Raw genomic sequence first — 20,775 nt, 5'->3', positions numbered from 1 at the left:
AGAAAATTGGCGGCCGAAAAATACAACTTTTCAAGCATTTTTGTGCTTAAAAAAACATGATTAGCGAGCACACCAGAATGCTCAAAAATTGTGAGCACAATGTGTGCTCGTAGACGCTGATACGTGCACAAGATACTCACTACTATCCGTGATCGAAGTGGAATAATGAAATATACTCTCCAAATTATGGAAATTGTGTTAGGAATTCTTGTATTCATCTAATGAGCGCAGCGGAAATTGCAGACAAGAATAACAGATCTAGATTCATAATCATATTGCAAGTTGAGCACGTAATACACAACGGAACTAAATCTTACTTGTTGTTGTGCTTTCTTCTACGATTGTGTCCTGCAAGTTGAATCCACTACTATCGAGGTCCACGTGTATTCTGATCCGATGCAGGAACAATTCCTCGGTACAATCGTTCTATAGAGAAAGCTAGGAAATCTCTGTTGAACGTAGCGCCGCTTTTCTCTCTTAGAGAATTAGGTTTTCTATATTTTGTGTTCTCTACAATAGAGGATATATATAATAGAATAATTGTAACATTGGACCAAGCCCAATAGAATTATTTCCTATTAATCTAATCTAGCCCATTAATCTTTCAATCTCCCACTTGGACTAGCATTAGATGTAATACACAACTATAACATTGTACCCTTGAGCGGATCATAATACACATATAGTGTGACCCTTTAGGCCCCCATTATCGACGACGATCTAATCGAAGTCTGCACAAAACTCCTAGACTGCGTTGGCAGCGTAGCTCGATATATGACGGACGTTTACGTGAATTCGGTAAACAAGCCTTTACACAAAGTTTATAGTAATATCCTTTCATTCACGAACCACCCGATTGAGCCTAAGATTTGTCATGTGTCATCCAAATAGCTCAATCACTTTATCTCATCTTTATTAAATGACCCATTCGATCATATTCAATTACTTTAATTGAATATATCTTTGCATTGGCCAATGACTTAATGGTCAAGTAATATAGAGAATTTGAGTGTTCTCTCGAAATTCTAATCGAGGAATGAATCTCATTCTTGGCTCAACTACCATTTCCATTTATCTTATGATGTACCCAACACAAGTCCGTGTCTCAATCCTCCTTTGGGAGGCAAAGCATTGGACAAGATCAAAGCACACCACTCAACAAACAAAATGTGTAATGACCTCAGATCCAAGGACTATTACATACTTCATGTACTAATAAACTGTAGACACTTAACAAAACAGTTTAATAGTAGGGTATACCAATACTCTCCAAAGTATACCATGTGTCCATCACGAGTATCTAATATCTCATAGTTGTGAGAACAACTACATTCTCGAAGAATGTGATGCAAACCCCATGCTAACCTATAACATATCATCAATATCTCATTCTTGATGATCATTGGTTAGGGCTATTTTAGAATTATACTATATCATTAATGTCTCACACCATTAACGACAGTCATAATTCAAGGGAACAAATATTTAGAATAAAATCAAACATTTAACACAATTATTCCAATAAGTGCACAAAACCCATAGAAAATGAAATTTTCATATAATGTGATCAAGTAATATTGTCTCAACACAAAATGTTTCTAAGACATATAAAACTGTAACTCCCACTGATTCAAAGCCATCTACCAAGATGCTTAACACCTAAGCTCTCAAAGTGCTTGTTGTGTTTTGCTATACATAACGGTTTGGTGAAAGGATCAGCCAAATTATCATCAGTGGGTACTCTTTCTAATTTTATGTCGCCTCTTTCAATTATTTCTCTGATCAGATGATATCTTCTGGGAACATGCTTGTTCCTGTTCGTAGCTCTGGGTTCTTTTGCTTGCGCAACAGCACCAGTGTTGTCACAATACAAAGGTATTGCACTATTGGCACTCGGAATGACACCCAGTTCTTTAACGAACTCTAACAAAGCAACAGCTTCTTTGGCAGCTTCAGATGCAGCAATATACTCGGCTTCGGTGGTGGAATCGGCAGTTGTACCTTGTTTGGAACTATTCCAACTCACTGCTCCACCATTGAGGAAAAAAACATATCCAGACTGAGACTTATAGTCGTCATGGCCTTTTTGGAAACTAGCATCAGTGTACCCAGTAACTGATAACTCTGGTTGTCCACCATAGACTAAGAAATATTCTTTAGTCCTTCTAAGGTACTTAAGAATAGTCTTAACAGTTTTCCAATGTTCCTCACCGGGATTTTGCTGAAATCTGCCTGTCATGCTAAGCGCATAGGCCACATCTGGCCTAGTAGAAATCATGGCATACATAATAGATCCTATAGCCGAAGCATACGGGATCCTTTTCATGTTGTCTCTTTCTTTGTCATTAGAAGGACAATCCTTCTTCGACAATACAATGCCATGTCCCATAGGAAGAAAACCTTTCTTAGAATTCTCCATTGAGAAGCGCCTTAGCAACTTGTCTATGTAAGTGGATTGTGATAATCCTAACATCCTATTTGGTCTATCTCGATAGATCTTAATTCCAAGGATGTAGGAAGCATCACCCAGATCCTTCATCATAAAGGAACTAGACAACCATTCTTTCACGGATTGCATCATGGAACGATCGCTTCCCATAATTAAGATGTCATCAACATATATGATGAGGAAGACAACGTTTCCATTCTCGCGTTTACTATAAACACATGGGTCCTCTTTGCTTCTGACAAAACCAAACGATTTGATTTTTCTGTCAAAACAAATATTCCAACTCCTCGAAGCTTGCTTAAGTCCATAGATGGACTTATTTAGCTTGCACACTGCATTCGGCCTTTCTTTCGATACAAAACCTTCTGGCTGTGTCATATAGACATCGCCTTCTAATTCTCCATTGAGAATGCGGTTTTGACATCCATTTGCCAAATGTCGAAATTGTAGTATGCAGCAATTGCAAGTAATATCCTAATGGACTTGATCTTAGCAACTGGCGAAAAGATTTCATCATAGTCAATGCCTTCGCGCTGACTATAACCCTTTGCCACTAACCTAGCCTTGTAGGTTTGTACTTTGCCATCTGCATCTCTCTTCTTTTTGAAGATCCATTTGCAACCTATGGGGTAAACCCCATCTGGCAAGTCAACTAGTTCCCAGACTAAGTTGAAGTACATCGAGTCCATTTCAGATATCAAGGCTTCAAGCCACTTCTCTCGATCGGTGTCCGACACCGCCTCGGTATAGGTCTTAGGCTCATCGTCGTCTAAATCAACTTCATCATCTTGGTTCTCAACCATTAGATTCAGTCTCTCAGGTGCACGACGAATCCTTCTAGGCCTATTGAGTTGGTTTTCTTCTGGTTCAGGCTGTTCATTCTGTATGTGAGAAGGTTCAGGAATATCACTATGATCTTCTTGAGGTAGATGTGATGCAACTATTGTATCATCTTGTTTTTGATGCATCTCATTGTCTTGAGGTGGTCCTTCGAGAGTCTCTCTAAGGTCCTCTCTAAGAGTAATTTCCCCCCCCCCAATAGATCATCAAAAACTCCCACTGAGTTATTGTCCAATCCAGTGGATAATATCTCATCCTCATTGTTAACTTGTGGTTCTTGAATTTCTTCAAGATCTACTGTATTTTGACCTTGTTCCTTGCAGACATAACTGTCTTCAAGGAACGTCACATTCCTTGATGTTATCACCTTGTGATTTTCAGGACAGTAGAAATCGTATCCTTTAGTTTCTTTAGGATATCCCACAAAATAACATTTCTCACTTTTAGTTTCCAATTTATCAGTCATTTGTTTCTTAACAAAAGCTGGACAACCCCAGGTCCGCATATAGTTAAGACAAGGCTTTTTGCCATACCATAACTCATATGGTGTTTTCTCAACTGATTTAGAAGGAACTCTATTTAGAATGTAAATAGCCGTTAGTAAAGCATGACCCCAGAGAAATAAAGGGAGACTAGCTAAACTCATCATGGATCGAACCATATCTAATAATGTTCGGTTTTTCCTTTCAGATACTCCATTCATTTGTGGTGTACCAGGAGGTGTCCAGTCTGACTGAATTCCATGCGATTTCAAGTAATCAAGAAATTCTCGGCTCAAGTATTCCCCTCCTCGATCTGATCGAAGAGTTTTGATACTTTTCCCAAGTTGTTTCTCAACTTCACACTTAAACTCTTTAAATTTATCAAAGGCCTCAGATTTGTGTTTCATAAGATACACATATTCATACCTTGTCAAATCATCAGTGAAAGTAATGAAGTACGAATTACCACCTTTTGCTTGAGTTGGAAACGGTCCGCACACATCTGTGTGGATCAACTCTAGCACACCATTAGCACGCACCCCTTTCCCAGAAAGTGGCTTATTAGTCATCTTTCCTTTGAGACAGAATTCACAAGCACCATATGATTCAAAATCAAATGAATTTAGATAGTCTAACTTTCTCAATCTCGCTATTCTTTTCTCATTGATATGACCAAGTCTACAATGCCAAAGATAAGTAGCATTATCCGTATTACATAGCTTAAGTCTTTTATTTTGCACATTGAGAATATTCCGTTTGTATTCAAGCATATATAATCCATTCTCTAAAGAGGCATTTCCATAAAACAATCCATTATTAGAAAACGAACATCTGTTGTTTGCAAAATGGAATGAAAACCCTTCGATGTCCAACATCGGAATGGAAATAATATTCTTTGAAATAACTGGAACAAAATAACAATTATGTAAATCTAGTCTATGTCCTGAGGGAAGATCTAATCTATAAGTTCCCACGCGTTCGGCAGCAACTTTTGCTTCATTTCCAACACGTAGGTCTACTTCCCCAGGCCTCACTTTCCTGCTGTCAATTAAACCTTGCACATTATTACAAATGTGTGAACCACAAGCGGTATCCAATACCCAGGATTGTGAGTTATTCATAGACATATTTATCTCAATGACAAACATAGCTGAGCTCCCACTCATTGCACCTTGTGCCTTAAGTTTTGGGCAGTCTCTCTGCCACTCCGTGAAATTTGACCTAGTCAATTTGTTTATTTCCATCATACACTCATAAGATAAGTTTGACATATTATCTGAACAGAAAATAAAACGAAAGCAAATCAGAAAAGCATGCAAAGATCACATTCGCATCACTAATCAAACAAGGGCTTATTGTATTGATTAGCTCCCACTAATTTTGACATATATTATGTCCCCCAAACATAAAATATGAATTTATATCAAATATAAATTTTAGTGGTCCAAGATCCAAGTCTATATTATTGCAGCCCCTGCTTTGGCTGATCACTACAATAATATCACAAGGTAGGCCTCCAAGCCAATTGCAACAACTATTTTGCAATTCTTGGTTTATTAATCCAATTAATATGCATCCATAAATTATTTAGGTCGCTTTGGCGTCACTAAACAATTTAAGCAAGTCAACCCCATCACACGATGCCAACCATGCATCTATGAATGAGCCTAGGCCTTGTAGATTTAGAGTAAACACTTTGGCGTAAAACTCGTGGTCGAAAAGGCTAGGAACATCAAACAATTATGATGGGCGATGCGTTTGTTTCAAAACAAGACTTTTATTTTATGGGGAAAAGTGTGATACTAGTTTTGTGAATATAATATCCAATATTAAATTTCAAACAATTACTGGGCGCCGCCTACCCAGACATAGTATAACACGGACTACAAATACTGGGCGCCGCCTACCCAGACATAGCATAACACGGACTACACATACTGGGCGCCGCCTACCCAGACATAATATAACACGGTCTCTAACTACTATAGTTAAATAAATAAGCATAAATCAAATAGCATGCTTATCACATAGGATATCAAATAATGCTCAACAAATAACATCAAATTTTATTCACTAATTAAATGTGGATTTAATTATATTAATTCTAAATTAATATAGAAATAAATTTATCAATCTAATTAATAAATAAATAACTGAAACTATAGTTCAATAGTCTAACTAATGAATTATTTTATGTAATTGCAATTATTAAGTTACGTATGGATAAAAAATTTTGGGCCCAACTTTAAAAGTAAATTTGCAAAGCCCAATTTCCAAAGTAAGCGTAACCCAACCACTACTCTCCACTGCCTTTACTCATCTTCTACTCCAAGAGTCAAGACGACAAACAGCTACCGCCAACTATTCTCCGTGAAACAGAGATCAATCGTCGCCTCTAAGGAGACACCGGCGACGGAGCAGCGTCGGGAATGAGAAAAGCACGGCCAGACTCGTCCAAATGATGGGTCGAGCCTCATGCTTCCTCTGACGCCAAGCGCCATGCTTTCTCTGCACCTCGCAGTACATGCCTTCGCTGTCGATTCAATTCCCAGTGAGTTTGATGAAAATAGGTGGATTTCTAAAATCCATAATTTTCTTTAAAATCCGAAACCCATTTTGGTTCAAAAGATTTCAAAATCAAAATTAAAACCTTTCCAACCATTATAAAATCCGAAACATGTTTTGGTTCAAAACCACTTTTGATTTCAAATATACCACTTTTGATTTCAAATATAAATGTTGGTTTCATATTTAAAATAGAAAAGGATTCAAGATTACCTTTAAGATATTTTAATGAAAACTGGCGAGTTTGTTTTCGACAATTTTTAAAGCATCACAACATGTTCAAAACATCATTGGACGAATTTTAAATATAAAACTTCATAGTCTGACTTTAGTTTTGCAACAAGATTTTCACAAACCTTTAATTCGATTATTCTAAATTTACGAATTAAACAACAATTTCAAAATATGAAATCTGATTTCATTCCACAGATCAAGTCACAGTTTTAATTTAAAAAATTACTCCACAAATTATTAGACTACAAAAACAATTATGAATCGAGCCCTGGGCTCTGATACCACTGTTAGGAATTCTTGTATTCATCTAATGAGCGCAGCGGAAATTGCAGACAAGAATAACAGATCTAGATTCATAATCATATTGCAAGTTGAGCACGTAATACACAACGGAACTAAATCTTACTTGTTGTTGTGCTTTCTTCTACGATTGTGTCCTGCAAGTTGAATCAACTACTATCGAGGTCCACGTGTATTCTGATCCGATGCAGGAACAATTCCTCGGTACAATCGTTCTATAGAGAAAGCTAGGAAATCTCTGTTGAACGTAGCGCCGCTTTTCTCTCTTAGAGAATTAGGTTTTCTATATTTTGTGTTCTCTACAATAGAGGATATATATAATAGAATAATTGTAACATTGGACCAAGCCCAATAGAATTATTTCCTATTAATCTAATCTAGCCCATTAATCTTTCAAATTGCTCCTCAATATCTTTGCTTAGATAGGGGTGGGCTCATTAAGGAATTAGGGAAATTGATCCTCCATCTCTTAGACTTGGATAGGGGCTTCTTAGATCAATTATAATCCATTTTGTAGATGCATTCAACATCGTTAATATAATTTTGTTAGTATGTTATTAGAAGTGAGATGCTACTCAGTTATTAGTACATCACATGCACTATAGTATAAGTTGTGGGTATAATTACAATTTGTTAGTGAATGATAAGGATTCCAAGAGAATTATCGGTGGCGGTGGCACTGGCACTGGCACTGCCACCGCCACCCATCTAAATCTCATTCCCGACGTCGGACCCTGCCGACGTGTCCGCTCTATTCATATTCCTCTGCCACGTTTTCATCCTAATCCCTATTTGCACCGCTCCATCCCATCCCCCTCTACAAATTATGCTCTTCTCCCCTTCTTCCTATATCCACACTCACATTCTCCTCCACCCTCCCACCTCTTTCAAACCCCACAATCTTCCAAAACCACCACGATCCATGGCCTCCGGTGACAATCAATTCCCTCCCCAGAAACAGGATGCTCAGCCAGGAAAAGAGCACCTCATGGACCCCACCCCCCGCGCCGCCACTCACCACTACAAACCTGCCAACAAGCTCGTGGTTCGTATCCTAATCTATCCATCATAGATATTTCAGATAAATCAAAATTGGTTTGATTTTGTTTTGCAGGGGAAGGTGGCCTTAGTGACCGGAGGGGACTCCGGGATCGGGCGGGCCGTGGCGCACTGCTTCGCTATGGAGGGCGCCACGGTGGCCTTCACCTACGTCAAGGGGCAAGAGGACAAGGACGCGAGCGACACGGTCAACATGCTCTCCAAGGCCAAGCACGCCGACGCCAAGGACCCCCTCGCCATACCCACCGATCTCGGCTACGACGACAACTGCAAGCGCGTCGTCGATGAGGTCGTCAACAGCTTCAGCAGGATCGACATCCTCATCAACAACGCCGCCGAGCAGTACGAGGCCGGCTCCATCGAGGAGATCGACGAGCCCCGCCTCGAGAGGGTCTTCCGGACCAACATCTTCTCCTACTTCTTCACCACAAGGTCCGTGACCGTCCACTTCATTCCAAATTTAATTAACCAAACCAAATCGAAATATTGAATTGGTATTTGCAGGCATGCTTTGAAGCACATGAAGGAGGGGAGCTGCATCATCAACACGACGTCGGTGACTGCGTACAAAGGGAACCCGAAGCTGCTGGACTACACAGCGACCAAGGGGGCGATCGTGGCCTTCACGCGGGGGCTGGCGCTGCAGCTGGTGCAGAAGGGGATACGCGTGAACGGGGTGGCGCCGGGCCCTATTTGGACGCCTCTGATTCCCTCCTCCTTCACTGAGGATGAGAGCGCCAGCTTCGGGAAAGAGGTGCCCATGGGGAGGGCGGGGCAGCCTCACGAGGTGGCGCCCGCCTACGTGTTTCTTGCTTGCAACGTCGATTCGTCTTACATAACTGGCCAAGTCATCCACCCTAATGGAGGATCAATCGTCAATGGTTGATCCGATCAACTGCTTTTTTGGCTGCTACCTTATATACCGCTTTATATATATGTACGTGTGTTGTAAGATGTGGACTGTGATGCAACTACTTATAACAAATGGGTTTCACCTAAATAAAGTTTTGTATGTGTAGTTCGATCTTTTGCTTTTGACACTTGCCAGATAAAATACTGTTACCTACATATAAAAGCTTTACTTATGTGAAACCCGGTTTGCCAGAATCACACTGAACACTGTTTCATAGTCCATCAGATAATACTCTTCTCAATAAGTTACTGTCGAAATTTCAACAAGATGAGTTCAGAAAACAGAACAGGACAACGAATTATAACTCGAACATCACCACAAAAAGAAAGTTGCACAAATTTACTATGATCATTGATCAAGGTTTTAAGAAATTCAAACAACCACAAGAATCTATCTACTTTCTCTCTTTAGGTCTAATCTCAATCCCTTGTACAATGATGCCACCCTTCCAGTTGCCGCCCTTGACCTCCATCACGCTCACCTCCAGCTCTCCATCTTGCCCTTCAACAAAACACTCTCCCAATTCTACCTCCATCCACCCATCGCCTCTCTGCTTCGGGTACTCAGGCTCCTCTGGGAGCATGGCTTCCGGGTTCCGCATTTGAGTTAAGCGGTGGTAGAACAACCCTACGCGTCTCGGTACGAGCTGGTACCTATGCCTCTGCGCTCCTCCTGGATCCAAACAAACACTACGTTTCTCACTTTCACTCCCACTCACTTTCACATAACCTTCTGCAGATTGATGATCAAAACCATGTACCCTTGACTTGCAAGTGAACACAAGGTATGCTGCATAATTAGTGTTCACAGATAGCATGTTCATCTCTATTTTCCCCCTTATTTCGAACCAGCACACGTCGAGGAGCTCTGCCACCTCCGGAAACCTAATACGAATGAGGGTAAGCATCGCCCGTTCAGCGAAAAGCCCAATTTTGGGTTAACTGATAGTTAGAGGCATTTAACTAACTACCTGGATTCAGGGAGACTGATAAATTGCCAGTATTGAAGAGTATCTCCCCACACAATGGAGAGGTCCCTTGCAGATAGCATGTAACATTTCTTACCACTGAGCTTCTCCAATTGAAAACTCTGTTCAGTGATACAGAGCAAGCATGTCAGATGCAACCACCAAACAGCAATAAAACTTGATCTAGCTAAAAGGCCAAGCATGAGAAACTCAAAGTCCACAAAAAAAATGCAGTGTTGCAGAAATTGTAACCTAGAATTTCACTTAGGTAAACCCCATCAAGAGACCTAGAAAATTTTCAATCAACCACAATAAATTGGTGTTAGATGCAAATGAAATCAATCTGAAACAGAAAATCGGAGCTCACTCGAAACAGAATCCAAAAATCACAAAAATGTGAGTTAGTAGTTCTCTTCGCCTAATAATTAGAAATCCTGATGAGGATGTAATCATTTTCAAACATAGATAGCAGCGAAATCGCACAGTTAAGAAAAATTGGAAGCGCGATAGCATAATCCAGCAGATGATCATATCAAAAACTTGGAAATCATCGCACAAGTCCAGGCACGTAATTGCATCCAAAATTGAATCATGTTAAACGACAAAAAGTGAGTGCGACAAAAGTCGAAGAACAAATCGACATACCTTGCGGGCATCGTCAATGAGAAGGGGATGATCGCAGAGGTGGAGATAGAGATCCTTTTTGGAATGAAATTTCGAAAGCAGTGAATCGCAGCCGTCAAGAGCGCGGGAAATTATGTGTAGATAATCGGAGGGAAGGAAGCGGCCCCAAACGGCGTCGGATTGGGAGGCGGATCGGAATGTGGAAGCGACCGCCGACAGCCGGCAGACGTCCTTAGGGCTGGTGAGCGACAGCGCGGTGGCTATGCAGTCCTCGGGGAGGGCGTAGATGTCATTCGAACTCTCCACCGCCATATCTCTTCTCTTCTCTGTAGATTTTTGTAGAAATCGTGCCAAATATCTTCGTGCAGTTACTCAAACGATGCCACCGCTGCATATACTGTATATATAGAGAGAGACATGGAGTGATGAACTTGGGCAGACATGTGAAGATAATATTTTAAAACATAATATAATAATATTGGAGAAATTGGCTAAGTGAAATCAATTTGCATTTCATTTTTTGTTACATTTGCGATTTTACGATCCCGATTTCAAACAGGGTACATTTCTATTGAAATATTTACTATATTTGATAGAAAAAGAAACCAACTCAGCCTAAGCCTGCTTAAATAAACAATTATAATAATATCAATCAAACATAAAATATTTATATAAGGTAGAAGAAATCAAGTTGACTTTCTAGATGACAGTATAATCCGTAATTAAAAAAAATTGCGATGAATAATATTAGACGCCTACCTTCTAAACTAAGAAAAAGAAATTAACCTTTATTCGAATTAATATTACTTCGACAAGAAGTCTTGCACTAAAAGTCTAAAATAAATTTTAAATTGGTTGAAATTAATTTTGATTCAATTGAATTGGAAGACAGTTGGCAGATAAATTAACCATCAAGTTGACTTTCTAGATGACAGTGTAATCCGTAATTAAAAAAATGCGATGAATAATATTAGACGCCTACCTTCTAAACTAAGAAAAAGAAATTAACCTTTATTCGAATTAATATTACTTCGACGAGAAGTCTAGCACTAAAAGTCTAAAATAAGTTTTAAATTGGTTGAAATTAATTTTGATTCAATTGAATTGGAAGACAGTTGGCAGATAAATTAACCAATTTTGATTCAATTGAATTGGAAGACAGTTGGCAGATAAATTAACCAAGCATTCCATTTCTAGGTAACTAGGATTAACACCCGTGCTATCGAGATATAAGAGTTTCAAAATATAAATACAAATTTTAAGGAATATATAGAAAATCACATCTTAAAAATGTGAAGATAATGCAAATTAAACAGTCTACTATGTCTAAATGCAAAAGTTCAACAATAAAAATGCAATATGCCTAGAACTAAAAACCAAAAATCAATATGTATTATATATTCCTTGTAAAATAAAATGAGTATATAATATATTAAAACCAAAACCAAAATCAATATATATTATACATTTTGATTTATGTATATATTGTAATAATATATTGCATATTGCCTAGAACAGGTTACTTGGTTTTTCGGTTTTTTTGTCGAACCGAAAAATCAAAAATTTTATATTTTCAAAATCGAACCGAATCAAAAAATCAAAAAAATCGAACCGAATTTCAAAATTTAGGTTTGGTTCGATTCAGATATTCGGTTTTCGATTTTTTTTTGCTCACTTCTAGTACCCGGGCCGCGAGCAAGAAGCCCATCAACAACTCCAACGCTATATGATTGAAGAGATTTGGGCAGGTAACCATTAATGCGTATTTGTATTTTTATAAAGTTTGTTTCTCGTTGTATTTTTTATAATATTGTAATACAACGAAGAGTTTAGTACTCCCTTTATCCAACTTAAGATGACACGTTTGCCTTTTTTATTTGTTACAAATAAGATGACATATTTCATTTTTTAAAAACTTTCTCTCTCCAATTAGACATCCAACCACTTTTTCTCACTTATATTAAAATATTCATATTTCTTTTTCTCTCTATTTTAATAAGTACACCCAACCACTTTTTCTCACTTCTATTAAAATTCTATGCCGGCCATGAAATATGTCATGTTAGTCGGGATAGAGGGGGTAATATATTATTTGGGTATTTCGTTTTATTGTATTTTATAAAGCAATAAACAAAAATTACAACAAATAAACAAAAGAAATGGAGATGGACTGATGGATAGGGCAAACTTTTGTACGAATATAGGTTGGATGATAAATTGTTGACGTTGCAGGAGGAAAATGGAGATGGGTCGAGGGATAGACTGTGATCATTGTGAATTATCTAATTTTATTCTCTCTCCTCTTAACTTACAAAACAACACTTACATAAAATCTCGTGTAAAAAAAAGAAATGCTTCATTTTTAGTGCGACAAAAAGGAGTACGTACTTCATTAAAACACAATTGTTTACAATTTCAAAGATACACTTAAATATTACTCCTCCGTCTAGCATTAAGAGTCTCGTTTGAGCTCAGCATGAGTTTTAGAGCATCCACATCCGTGCTCTTGCCAACGAGCACGGATGTGGACTCGGACCCACTTTTACTCTCTGCTCTTAGGCAAGAGCACAACACCCACATCCGTGCTCTTTCGCAAGGACATGCTCAAGGGTCCCACCATTCTATTATTCAATTTAAATAAAAACATTTCCACAATATTAAAATGCATTAAAAATAACTGGAATAATATTACAAATTACAAAAAATTAAAAATTACATAATTAAAATCCTAAAAATTAAAAATTACTAGGGCTGGCAATTTTTGATACGACACGATAACACGACACGGACCGGCACGAAATTAACACGACACGAACACGCACGTTCAGAATTTGGGTCCTTATAGGGTCGACCCAATAAGAACACGAAGATAACGGGTTGGGTCGGGTCGTGTTTGGGTCGGGTTTGGGTTATACGTTTAAGAAAAAAAATTATTTTTTATTAATTAAAAAATTATTAAACTTTAATTTGTAGTTATTTTTGTTGATTAAAATATTATACTTTAATTTTAATTAATTAAAAAATATTATACTTTAATTTTAATTAATTAAAAATACTATACTTTAATTTTATTAATTAAAAAATATTAATTAATTTTTTAATTATTTAATTTTATTATATAGATTTAATATAACTATACTTTAATTTTATTATTTTGATTAAGAAAATAATTATTTTAATTTGGTAATTTTTTATTTTATTGTGTAATATCATGTTTAAATCGTATAATAACATCATGTTTTAGTCGTTATCGTGTCGTGTCAAGCTAACTTACTATCATTAATAGAGAGTTGACTTTTTTCTGGGTACACAATAACACGCACGAACACGACACGAACCCGTTGGGTTGGGACACCATAAGAACCCGATGATTTCGGGTTGGGTTGGGTTGGGACACGATTAGGTTGGGTCGATAATGGGTTGACACGATAACGACCCAACCCGCACGATTTGACAACCCTAAAAATTACATAATTAAATTCATAAAATTAAAAAAACCCACTACTCATGGCCGAATTTCGCCCAAATGGATGATGAATGTATGTATTTATAGATGATTTTGGGATTAATTTTTTTAAAAAAAATTCAAAAAAATGGTAATAAAATCTGTATATTTTTGAGAATCCAAAAATATTTTTTTTTTAATTTTTGGTATTATTTTTTATTTTTTTTTTTAAATGCCAACGGCCAATAGAAACGCGCCACGTCGCCCTTCTCGCTGGCACGGACGTGCTCTTAGCTAAGAGCAGCGCCGTGCCAGCGGCAAGAGCGCAGCACCGTGCCTCTGGCACGGACAGACGGACAGCGGTGTGCTCTCCGCTGTGGATGCTCTTAAGAAATAAGTATAAAGGAAATGGGTAAAAAAAATAGTGAAATGTGAGACCCATTTTTATATATTACTTCATAGTTTTATACTCCACATGTCTCATAAAAATAGAGACTTTTTTTCATTTTGGCATGTCACATAAAAATAGTTGTTTTGGGTAATGTAAGACCTACCTACCATTTATAATAAAAGTGAGTCGAGACTTTTAATGGCGGACAAAAGAGAGTACATTTTTTAGCATTATATCCATCAAACCTAAAGAATTATGTACATTGACTCGGGTATCATAGCCATGCAGTTAATAGCATTATACTGTAGGTCGTTATAGATGTATACAAATAACATTTTTCGTGCAAATTTATTTATCTTGACAAATGCAATAGAGATTTTGTTAGAATCCTTGTAAAATTACCTCTAATTTGATATTATATGATATTCAAAAAATTGATTTACATTAACAGATTTAAATAAATTTTAATTTTCTGTGATTTTAAGGATTGTCAATTGTCATTAAGAAGTATGTAACATTAAAGATTCGAAAATTTGACGGCATTATAACAACGTATTGAGTGCTTTATATACATTGCATTAGGACATTATTCTATATATACCACCAACTCTCCAAAAATGATTTTTATTGTTGGTGTCTCAACTAAAATTATAGTATAGAAATAGAAGCTTCATAAAGACAAAAGATTAAGTTAATTTGTCTTTAATTTAGGGACACATTCTTTTGCGTCATAATTTGTTATTTTTTTTAAACTTTAAAACATAAGTGATTGTATCTCAATTTTTGTGTCCCTAAGAGATAAGTTTTTTATAGTGATATAAATCTATTTTTGAGTGAGATAAAGTTAGTGGAATATAGGGTCTATTACCTAAAGTAATAAAAAAATATAATTAAGAGACGAAAATGACAAAATGAAAATTTAATTGATAGACTAAAAGAGTACATGATACTCCAATACAAACAACATACATATTGTAATAGTAATATGATTATATGAAATTAGAGTCAATAGAACAAAATAAATGTAGAAAATTTCAAACATCAAGAATGAAATTCTTCAGAACAGGATACAAGGCTCGAGCAAAGGACTGATCAAAGAACTCAATCCCATGAGATCCTCCCTCTCTAAAATCTTCCACAACCACCACACCTTTCCCTTTCAACCATTTGGCCAACTCCATTTGACGATCAATCAAGGAGTCACCTTCATAGCCTGACACCAAAATCCTCCACCCCTCGCTCACAATCTTATCCACCTCCACCAATCCCTTATAAGGATTCGAGAATTCATGGTCACGATTAGCCCCAATCGGCAGCGCCAGATCCCACAGTATATCAGCCAAATATAACGGGATTATCTCATCCTCCGCCAGCCGGATCTCCGACGCCGTCCGCTCCACCCCGCCTAGGAACGGCTGGTGCAGAATTAGCCCTCGGATCCTCACCGGCGCCAGCTCCACCACGCGCCGCGACGCCTGCAGCCCCACGCGCAGCGCTATGTTACCGCCGGCGCTGTTGCCCATGATGTAGCAGTTGGAGAGGTCGGCGTGGTCGTTGATCCACTCGTCGCCGGATTTGAGCCACAGCAGGGCCTCCATGCAGTCGTCGTAGCCGGCGGGGAGGCGGTGCTCCGGCGCGTTGCGGTAATCGACCGACACCATCAGCGCGTTGAGGTGGAGGGCGATGTCGGAGCAGAAGCTCTGGAAGAAGGATGAGGCTGCGCTGGCCACGATGAAGCCTCCGCCGTGGAAGAAGAGTATGAGGGGAAGCTTGGTGGAGGATTGGATTTTGGATCGGGGGAGATAGAGGCGGGCCCACGTGTTGTTTTGTGGGTTGATGGAGACGTCCTTGGTGAGGATGGGAACTGAGATTGGTGGATCGGGGCAGGCCGCCGTGGAATCATATATGGCGGCGATGCGTGTGAAGGAACCGTCGGAATTTTTTATGAGGCCCAGACTGGCGTAGGGATCGGAAATGGCTTGCGTCTCTGACATTGTTACTTTGACTCAACGTGTTGGAGCTCTCTCTATTCTAGTCCAGAGATGAGATATATACATCTGAATCATCCTACACCGCCGTTTTGTGCAATTAATTCCATTGCCGAATTTTACCCCCACCGGTCATAACTAACAATTTTAAAATTTCTAAATAATTAACGGTTTAACTCAGAAAAATTAGGCATTAATGTTAAATCAGATAATTAGGCCAAAGTCGGAAGATAGCTAACACCTAATACGCACACGATGCTTAAAAGGCAATTATAAATTAGGTACCCAAGTCATTCATTACTGCTCAACCTCTCAAGAACACAAGATTTGCAAGGGATAGAAATGAAAAAAGGCTTTTTTACTTACAATTCTTTCGAGCCAAATATAGAATGCAACAACAGTTTAACAGTTCGTACAAGAAAACACTGACTAGCATGAAAAAGCTATACGCACGGACACAGAAACAAGATGATAGAATGATTGGATCTGCAAATCATTATTTGAAGATTAAGATACAGATCATACATTTTCGTGTTGATTCTGGGCTGTATGTTAAGAAGAGAACCCACTAAAGCTAATCTCCATGCCTCTTCCACCAATTCCTGCAATCAAACATTTGAACCCACATTCTTCTAGCTCTCTAATTACTTTGTCAACCACTGTTGCTGCTAATACTAGGTCATCTAGTCATGGAATTCACTTTAGGTACTTGGAAGACATCAAACAAAAATAGGAAAAAAAAAATAAAAACTCTGGATGGTATAGCACATAAAGATTGTGAACAATATAACTAATCAAACAATGAAAAAGAATAGCACAAGCAAAAAGGATACGGGTAGGAAGTAGTGTGAGAACACAGCCTCCTCCACCAGCTCCAGTTAGTTTAGTGGCTAGCTTGTATTTTAAAGTAGTTTTGATCACAGTCTCAATGGTGCTATGGCTGACCCCCATGCACTGGAGTAACCCCTGATTCATCTCCATCAGTTCCCCTAGTTTTTCCTCCTCCTCTGTTATAGCAAGATCATCAGAAACTGGTGACTGGATGATGCCAACCACCTCATTGCTAATCGAATCAACAGCTTTAAAAACAGAGGTCATGGCACTACCATGCCTCGCTGCCCTTTCTGACACACCAGCCACCAATGCTTTTGTATTTCTTCCAACTTTCGTGTTAGTAACAAGCATCTTCAAAGGCATATTCGTTTTGATATGTGTGAGTTCGCCAGACCTAAATTTTACTATGTTCCCTGTAATAGATTTTGTTAGCTGAAATAGTCCAAGAAAAATTTCCCAATGTAGCAAGTAATTTACCATTCTTCAAAACCAGTATGAGGTTCTTAAGTTCCTTATAAGGAAGCATATCTCATATACAATCAGATGCTACAAGTCATTTTTTAGCTATGAAAACATGTGTAACAAATAAATCACCCATTCATTTAACTTCTATTCTATGCATGCCAGTTTCAATCCTTTTGAAGTTCAAATATTAAAAATACTATCACATATTCCATCCTTAATACTTCAGATAGTGGTTTTTCCATTAATTATACTCCCTCTGTGCCACCATATACGATTTGCATTCCTTTTTGGAACGTCCCACTTAAAATGAGTCATTTCCCCTTTTCGAAAAAAATAGTAACACATTTACACTTTTCAACTTTATTCTCTCTTCACTTTTCAACTTTATTCTCTCTTCACTTTTCAACTTTATTCTCTCTCATACTTAAATCTTTAAATATCATTTCTTAAATCCCGTGCCCAAAAGAAACGCCTTGCTTATAGCGGGACTGAGGGAGTATATATTTATCACAATAAGCATTTCAAGCAGTTTGACTGAGTACATAGGCACTCATCATACTCTGTACCTAAGACAACAGTCAATCAATTGCTTCTTCAATACCAAGTTCTTTATCATCTTAGTGCTGAAGGAGTAATAAAGATTGAGGATATCAAAGGAGAATGTTTACATACCAAAGGTGCTTACTGTATTGTCTATACCAGATGGCCTCCCATGGATCATCTTTTCACCTTCAAATGCCCATTTGTTTACCAGATCTAGTTCACTCTCCCCAAATGTTTGCCAACCTTGATGGCTAAAATCAAGTTTTGAAGAATCAGATAGTGAAAGGAGGGCAGCAGACAGTGCTACACAAAGGGCAGCAGATGAACCCAAGCCAGAACCTAATGGTAGCTCAGAAGTCACAGCAACTTTAGCTGGCTTATCACTGATAACGAAAAAAAAAATTGCAACTAAATTAGATGCAGCATATTCATGCTTAGAATAAGTATTAGAAACATTATAGAGCTCATTTGCACACCCATGAATCGATGTATATAGCCAAAGGAAAGCTGAAATTCCTGAAGCAAGTCCAAGCTTAGCATCTGCTAAATTTAGTTCTTCAACTAATGAAGCAATTGCTTTTGAGGTCTCTAATGAACACGATGAAGGCGAGGAAGCAGACTTGATTCCCAGTTCAGGCAGAACTGCCTTAAGCTTTCCAACTGGCCAAGAAAATTCCAAGTCCACATCCTTCAGCTGGAGTTTTAGTGCGTCTTCGTTATCTAGAATAAGTATTTTGAAAAGTGAGAGAAGGAAAACATAAAAATTACTACTAGCATATAGTTATATTATCAAAATAGAACAATAGGTAAGCTGTTAATAATACTACCATCGAGAGCCTGGATTCCATGATGGTGATACATATTTTTCAGCTATATCGATCGTGTAATTCCTCCATGAATCAATACCGAACTTCAGATATACAGTTCATCAACTGATTGATTAGGAATTGGAACTTTAATCATAAATAAACGAGGAAGCTCTTAAACGTAGATTGTGAAATTGATCATGTATAGCAGCTAAGAAGTAACAACTGAGCTGATTTCCACCAGTTACGGCCGCGTAAACCCCCAACAAACACAGCACATGAGTTCAACGATATAATCAAAGTAAAAATGAAGGAAAATCAATCCGAAACGAACATTTAATAAAAATTAGAAGAAGTGAAGCAAAGTACCGTGGGGAGTGGGGAAGCGAAGGGAGACATAAGTGTAGAGATCGATGGCGGCGGCGACGGCGGTGGATCCGTGAACAACGGCGTGCTCGCCGGCGAGAATGATTTTCCCAGGCGCTCTGGCTCTGACCTCCATGGTCATGGGGCTATTTTAGGATGAATGACCTCACCTAGGGATTTATTTAGCAGCAATGTGTGTGTGTGAACCAGTGAATGGCGGGCGGGTGGGCGGGCTGACAATGGCGGAGAATTCCAAAAGCGTATGATGTCAACTTTGAATGAGACAACTTTTGGGTAGGTGGGGTTTGCTCTCACTTTATTACGCGATCAATTCCTCAAATCTCATTTCCACAAATCTTGAATCTCCGTTCCGCAACAGGTAAGACAGAAAATAGAAAGTAAATTAATTAAAGTATTACTATTATTGAAGAACTAGTGTTATCACTCGTGCTATGCACGGGATAAATGATTTTCAAATAATAAAGATATATTAATGGCTAAATATATTAAAATAAAAAGTTAGAGTGGAGAATATGAATATAATAAGACAAAGGATAAATTGGAAATATGCTTCCATTCCAGAAAATGTAATAAGACATTAGAAAAATGTGTTATAGTTGAATAAAGGAAGCATATGGTATATAACACTTTATTAGATGTATTTATATCCTTATACTATATATTTGGAAAACACAAAAGTAAAAAATTCTGTATAAATTTGATCATGATAACATAGTACTCCCTCCATTTCGCCGTTATTCAAATGTCGTAAAAAAAAAACATAGTTCTCCCTCCGTCCACTATAAGCGATTAACATGTTTTTGGGGCATCCCACTGAAAATCTATTAAAAGGGTAAATGACTCCACTACTATGTAATGTACCAAAATGATAAAATGACTTCACTACTATGAAACGGAGGAAGTAGTTTTAAACTAAATAAAATATGAGTGTTAATGAGTTAGTTGAGTGTGAAGTCCACTACAAAAGATGGTAAAAGTAAAAGGTGACAAATTTTTAGGGACAAACAAAATGAGAATAAGTGACAAATTTTCAGAAATATGGACAGTAGTATTTTTTTTATAGAATTTTAGTAATTCAAGAGATTTGGTGTCTTTAAAGAATTTTCATAAGTTAATATATGAAAATATAAACACAATTTGCAAACAATTGAGTATGTATTAATAACGAAATAATTTTACTTCCAGGTATTAATTACTTTGAATTTACGTTAGATAATTTATTTATAATTAAGTTTCAATTATATATGCATCTTTCAATAAAATTTAGAAGGACCACTTTTCTATAAAACTACTCGAATTCATCAAGTTAAAGATTTATTTTACTATATATAACAATTTCCAATAATTATACCTATATTTTTAAATTAAAAATCTAATAAAAGGCAAAATAATAATATACAAATTTAATTACAAAAGAGAATTTAAATTAAAAGATATTATCATTATATTTAAAACATAAATATAATGATAATATAGCCATAAC

The 20,775-nt window shown here is 37.5% G+C and overlaps 4 protein-coding genes across 11 annotated transcripts; 1 reads left to right on the top strand and 3 right to left on the bottom strand.

Annotated features, from left to right (window-relative positions):
• Positions 1–7,577: 7,577 nt before the first annotated feature.
• LOC121798903 (NADPH-dependent aldehyde reductase 1, chloroplastic-like) lies at positions 7,578–8,947 on the top strand. The gene is made up of 3 exons (XM_042198160.1): positions 7,578–7,915; positions 7,985–8,361; positions 8,434–8,947. The coding sequence occupies exons 1-3, from the start codon at positions 7,697–7,699 to the stop codon at positions 8,813–8,815; spliced, it is 978 nt and encodes a 325-aa protein (XP_042054094.1). The 5' UTR covers positions 7,578–7,696; the 3' UTR covers positions 8,816–8,947.
• A 215-nt stretch (positions 8,948–9,162) lies between these two features.
• LOC121798904 (putative F-box protein PP2-B12) lies at positions 9,163–11,065 on the bottom strand. The gene is made up of 3 exons (XM_042198161.1): positions 10,455–11,065; positions 9,813–9,931; positions 9,163–9,726 (listed from the first exon to the last, which is right to left on the bottom strand). The coding sequence occupies exons 1-3, from the start codon at positions 10,743–10,745 to the stop codon at positions 9,237–9,239; spliced, it is 900 nt and encodes a 299-aa protein (XP_042054095.1). The 5' UTR covers positions 10,746–11,065; the 3' UTR covers positions 9,163–9,236.
• A 4,108-nt stretch (positions 11,066–15,173) lies between these two features.
• On the bottom strand, positions 15,174–16,263 carry LOC121798902 (carboxylesterase 1-like). The gene has a single exon (XM_042198159.1). It carries the CDS (start codon positions 16,261–16,263, stop codon positions 15,304–15,306), a length of 960 nt encoding a protein of 319 aa, XP_042054093.1. The 3' UTR covers positions 15,174–15,303.
• LOC121798901 (mevalonate kinase-like) lies at positions 16,201–19,539 on the bottom strand. Of its 8 annotated transcripts, none has more exons than XM_042198152.1 (6): positions 19,275–19,538; positions 18,576–18,819; positions 18,229–18,482; positions 17,091–17,504; positions 16,783–16,931; positions 16,201–16,336 (listed from the first exon to the last, which is right to left on the bottom strand). In XM_042198152.1, exons 1-5 carry the CDS (start codon positions 19,411–19,413, stop codon positions 16,810–16,812), a joined length of 1,173 nt encoding a protein of 390 aa, XP_042054086.1. In that variant the 5' UTR covers positions 19,414–19,538; the 3' UTR covers positions 16,201–16,336; positions 16,783–16,809. The 8 variants fall into 8 exon arrangements, with proteins under 8 accessions (XP_042054086.1, XP_042054088.1, XP_042054085.1 ...); XM_042198154.1 differs by having other exon boundaries at positions 16,257–16,395; positions 19,275–19,539; XM_042198151.1 differs by lacking the exon at positions 16,201–16,336 and having other exon boundaries at positions 16,601–16,931.
• Between the last annotated feature and the right edge of the window lie 1,236 nt (positions 19,540–20,775).

The sequence above is a fragment of the Salvia splendens genome, chromosome 4 (genome assembly GCF_004379255.2).
Source record: "Salvia splendens isolate huo1 chromosome 4, SspV2, whole genome shotgun sequence".
In the NCBI taxonomy this organism is placed as follows: Eukaryota; Viridiplantae; Streptophyta; class Magnoliopsida; order Lamiales; family Lamiaceae; genus Salvia; species Salvia splendens.
Note: the sequence above shows the minus strand (reverse complement) of the source record. Positions and strands in the feature narration are given on the sequence as shown.

What these genes read in the sequence shown, in the direction of transcription:
- LOC121798903 (XM_042198160.1), top strand. Translation starts at nt 7,697, where the DNA reads ATGCTCTTCTCCCCTTCTTCCTATATCCACACTCACATTCTCCTCCAC. An exon ending in AACCTGCCAACAAGCTCGTG is followed by an intron (nt 7,916 to 7,984) that starts GTTCGTATCCTA and finishes TTTGTTTTGCAG; the next exon opens with GGGAAGGTGGCCTTAGTGAC. An exon ending in TCCTACTTCTTCACCACAAG is followed by an intron (nt 8,362 to 8,433) that starts GTCCGTGACCGT and finishes TGGTATTTGCAG; the next exon opens with GCATGCTTTGAAGCACATGA.
- LOC121798901 (XM_042198150.1), bottom strand. Translation starts at nt 19,413, where the DNA reads ATGACCATGGAGGTCAGAGCCAGAGCGCCTGGGAAAATCATTCTCGCC. An exon ending in TCGCTTCCCCACTCCCCACG is followed by an intron (nt 18,820 to 19,274) that starts GTACTTTGCTTC and finishes TACTTATTCTAG; the next exon opens with ATAACGAAGACGCACTAAAA. An exon ending in CTATATACATCGATTCATGG is followed by an intron (nt 18,483 to 18,575) that starts GTGTGCAAATGA and finishes TTTCGTTATCAG; the next exon opens with TGATAAGCCAGCTAAAGTTG.
- LOC121798904 (XM_042198161.1), bottom strand. Translation starts at nt 10,745, where the DNA reads ATGGCGGTGGAGAGTTCGAATGACATCTACGCCCTCCCCGAGGACTGC. An exon ending in TCATTGACGATGCCCGCAAG is followed by an intron (nt 9,932 to 10,454) that starts GTATGTCGATTT and finishes ATCACTGAACAG; the next exon opens with AGTTTTCAATTGGAGAAGCT. An exon ending in ATCAGTCTCCCTGAATCCAG is followed by an intron (nt 9,727 to 9,812) that starts GTAGTTAGTTAA and finishes CATTCGTATTAG; the next exon opens with GTTTCCGGAGGTGGCAGAGC.
- LOC121798902 (XM_042198159.1), bottom strand. Translation starts at nt 16,263, where the DNA reads ATGTCAGAGACGCAAGCCATTTCCGATCCCTACGCCAGTCTGGGCCTC.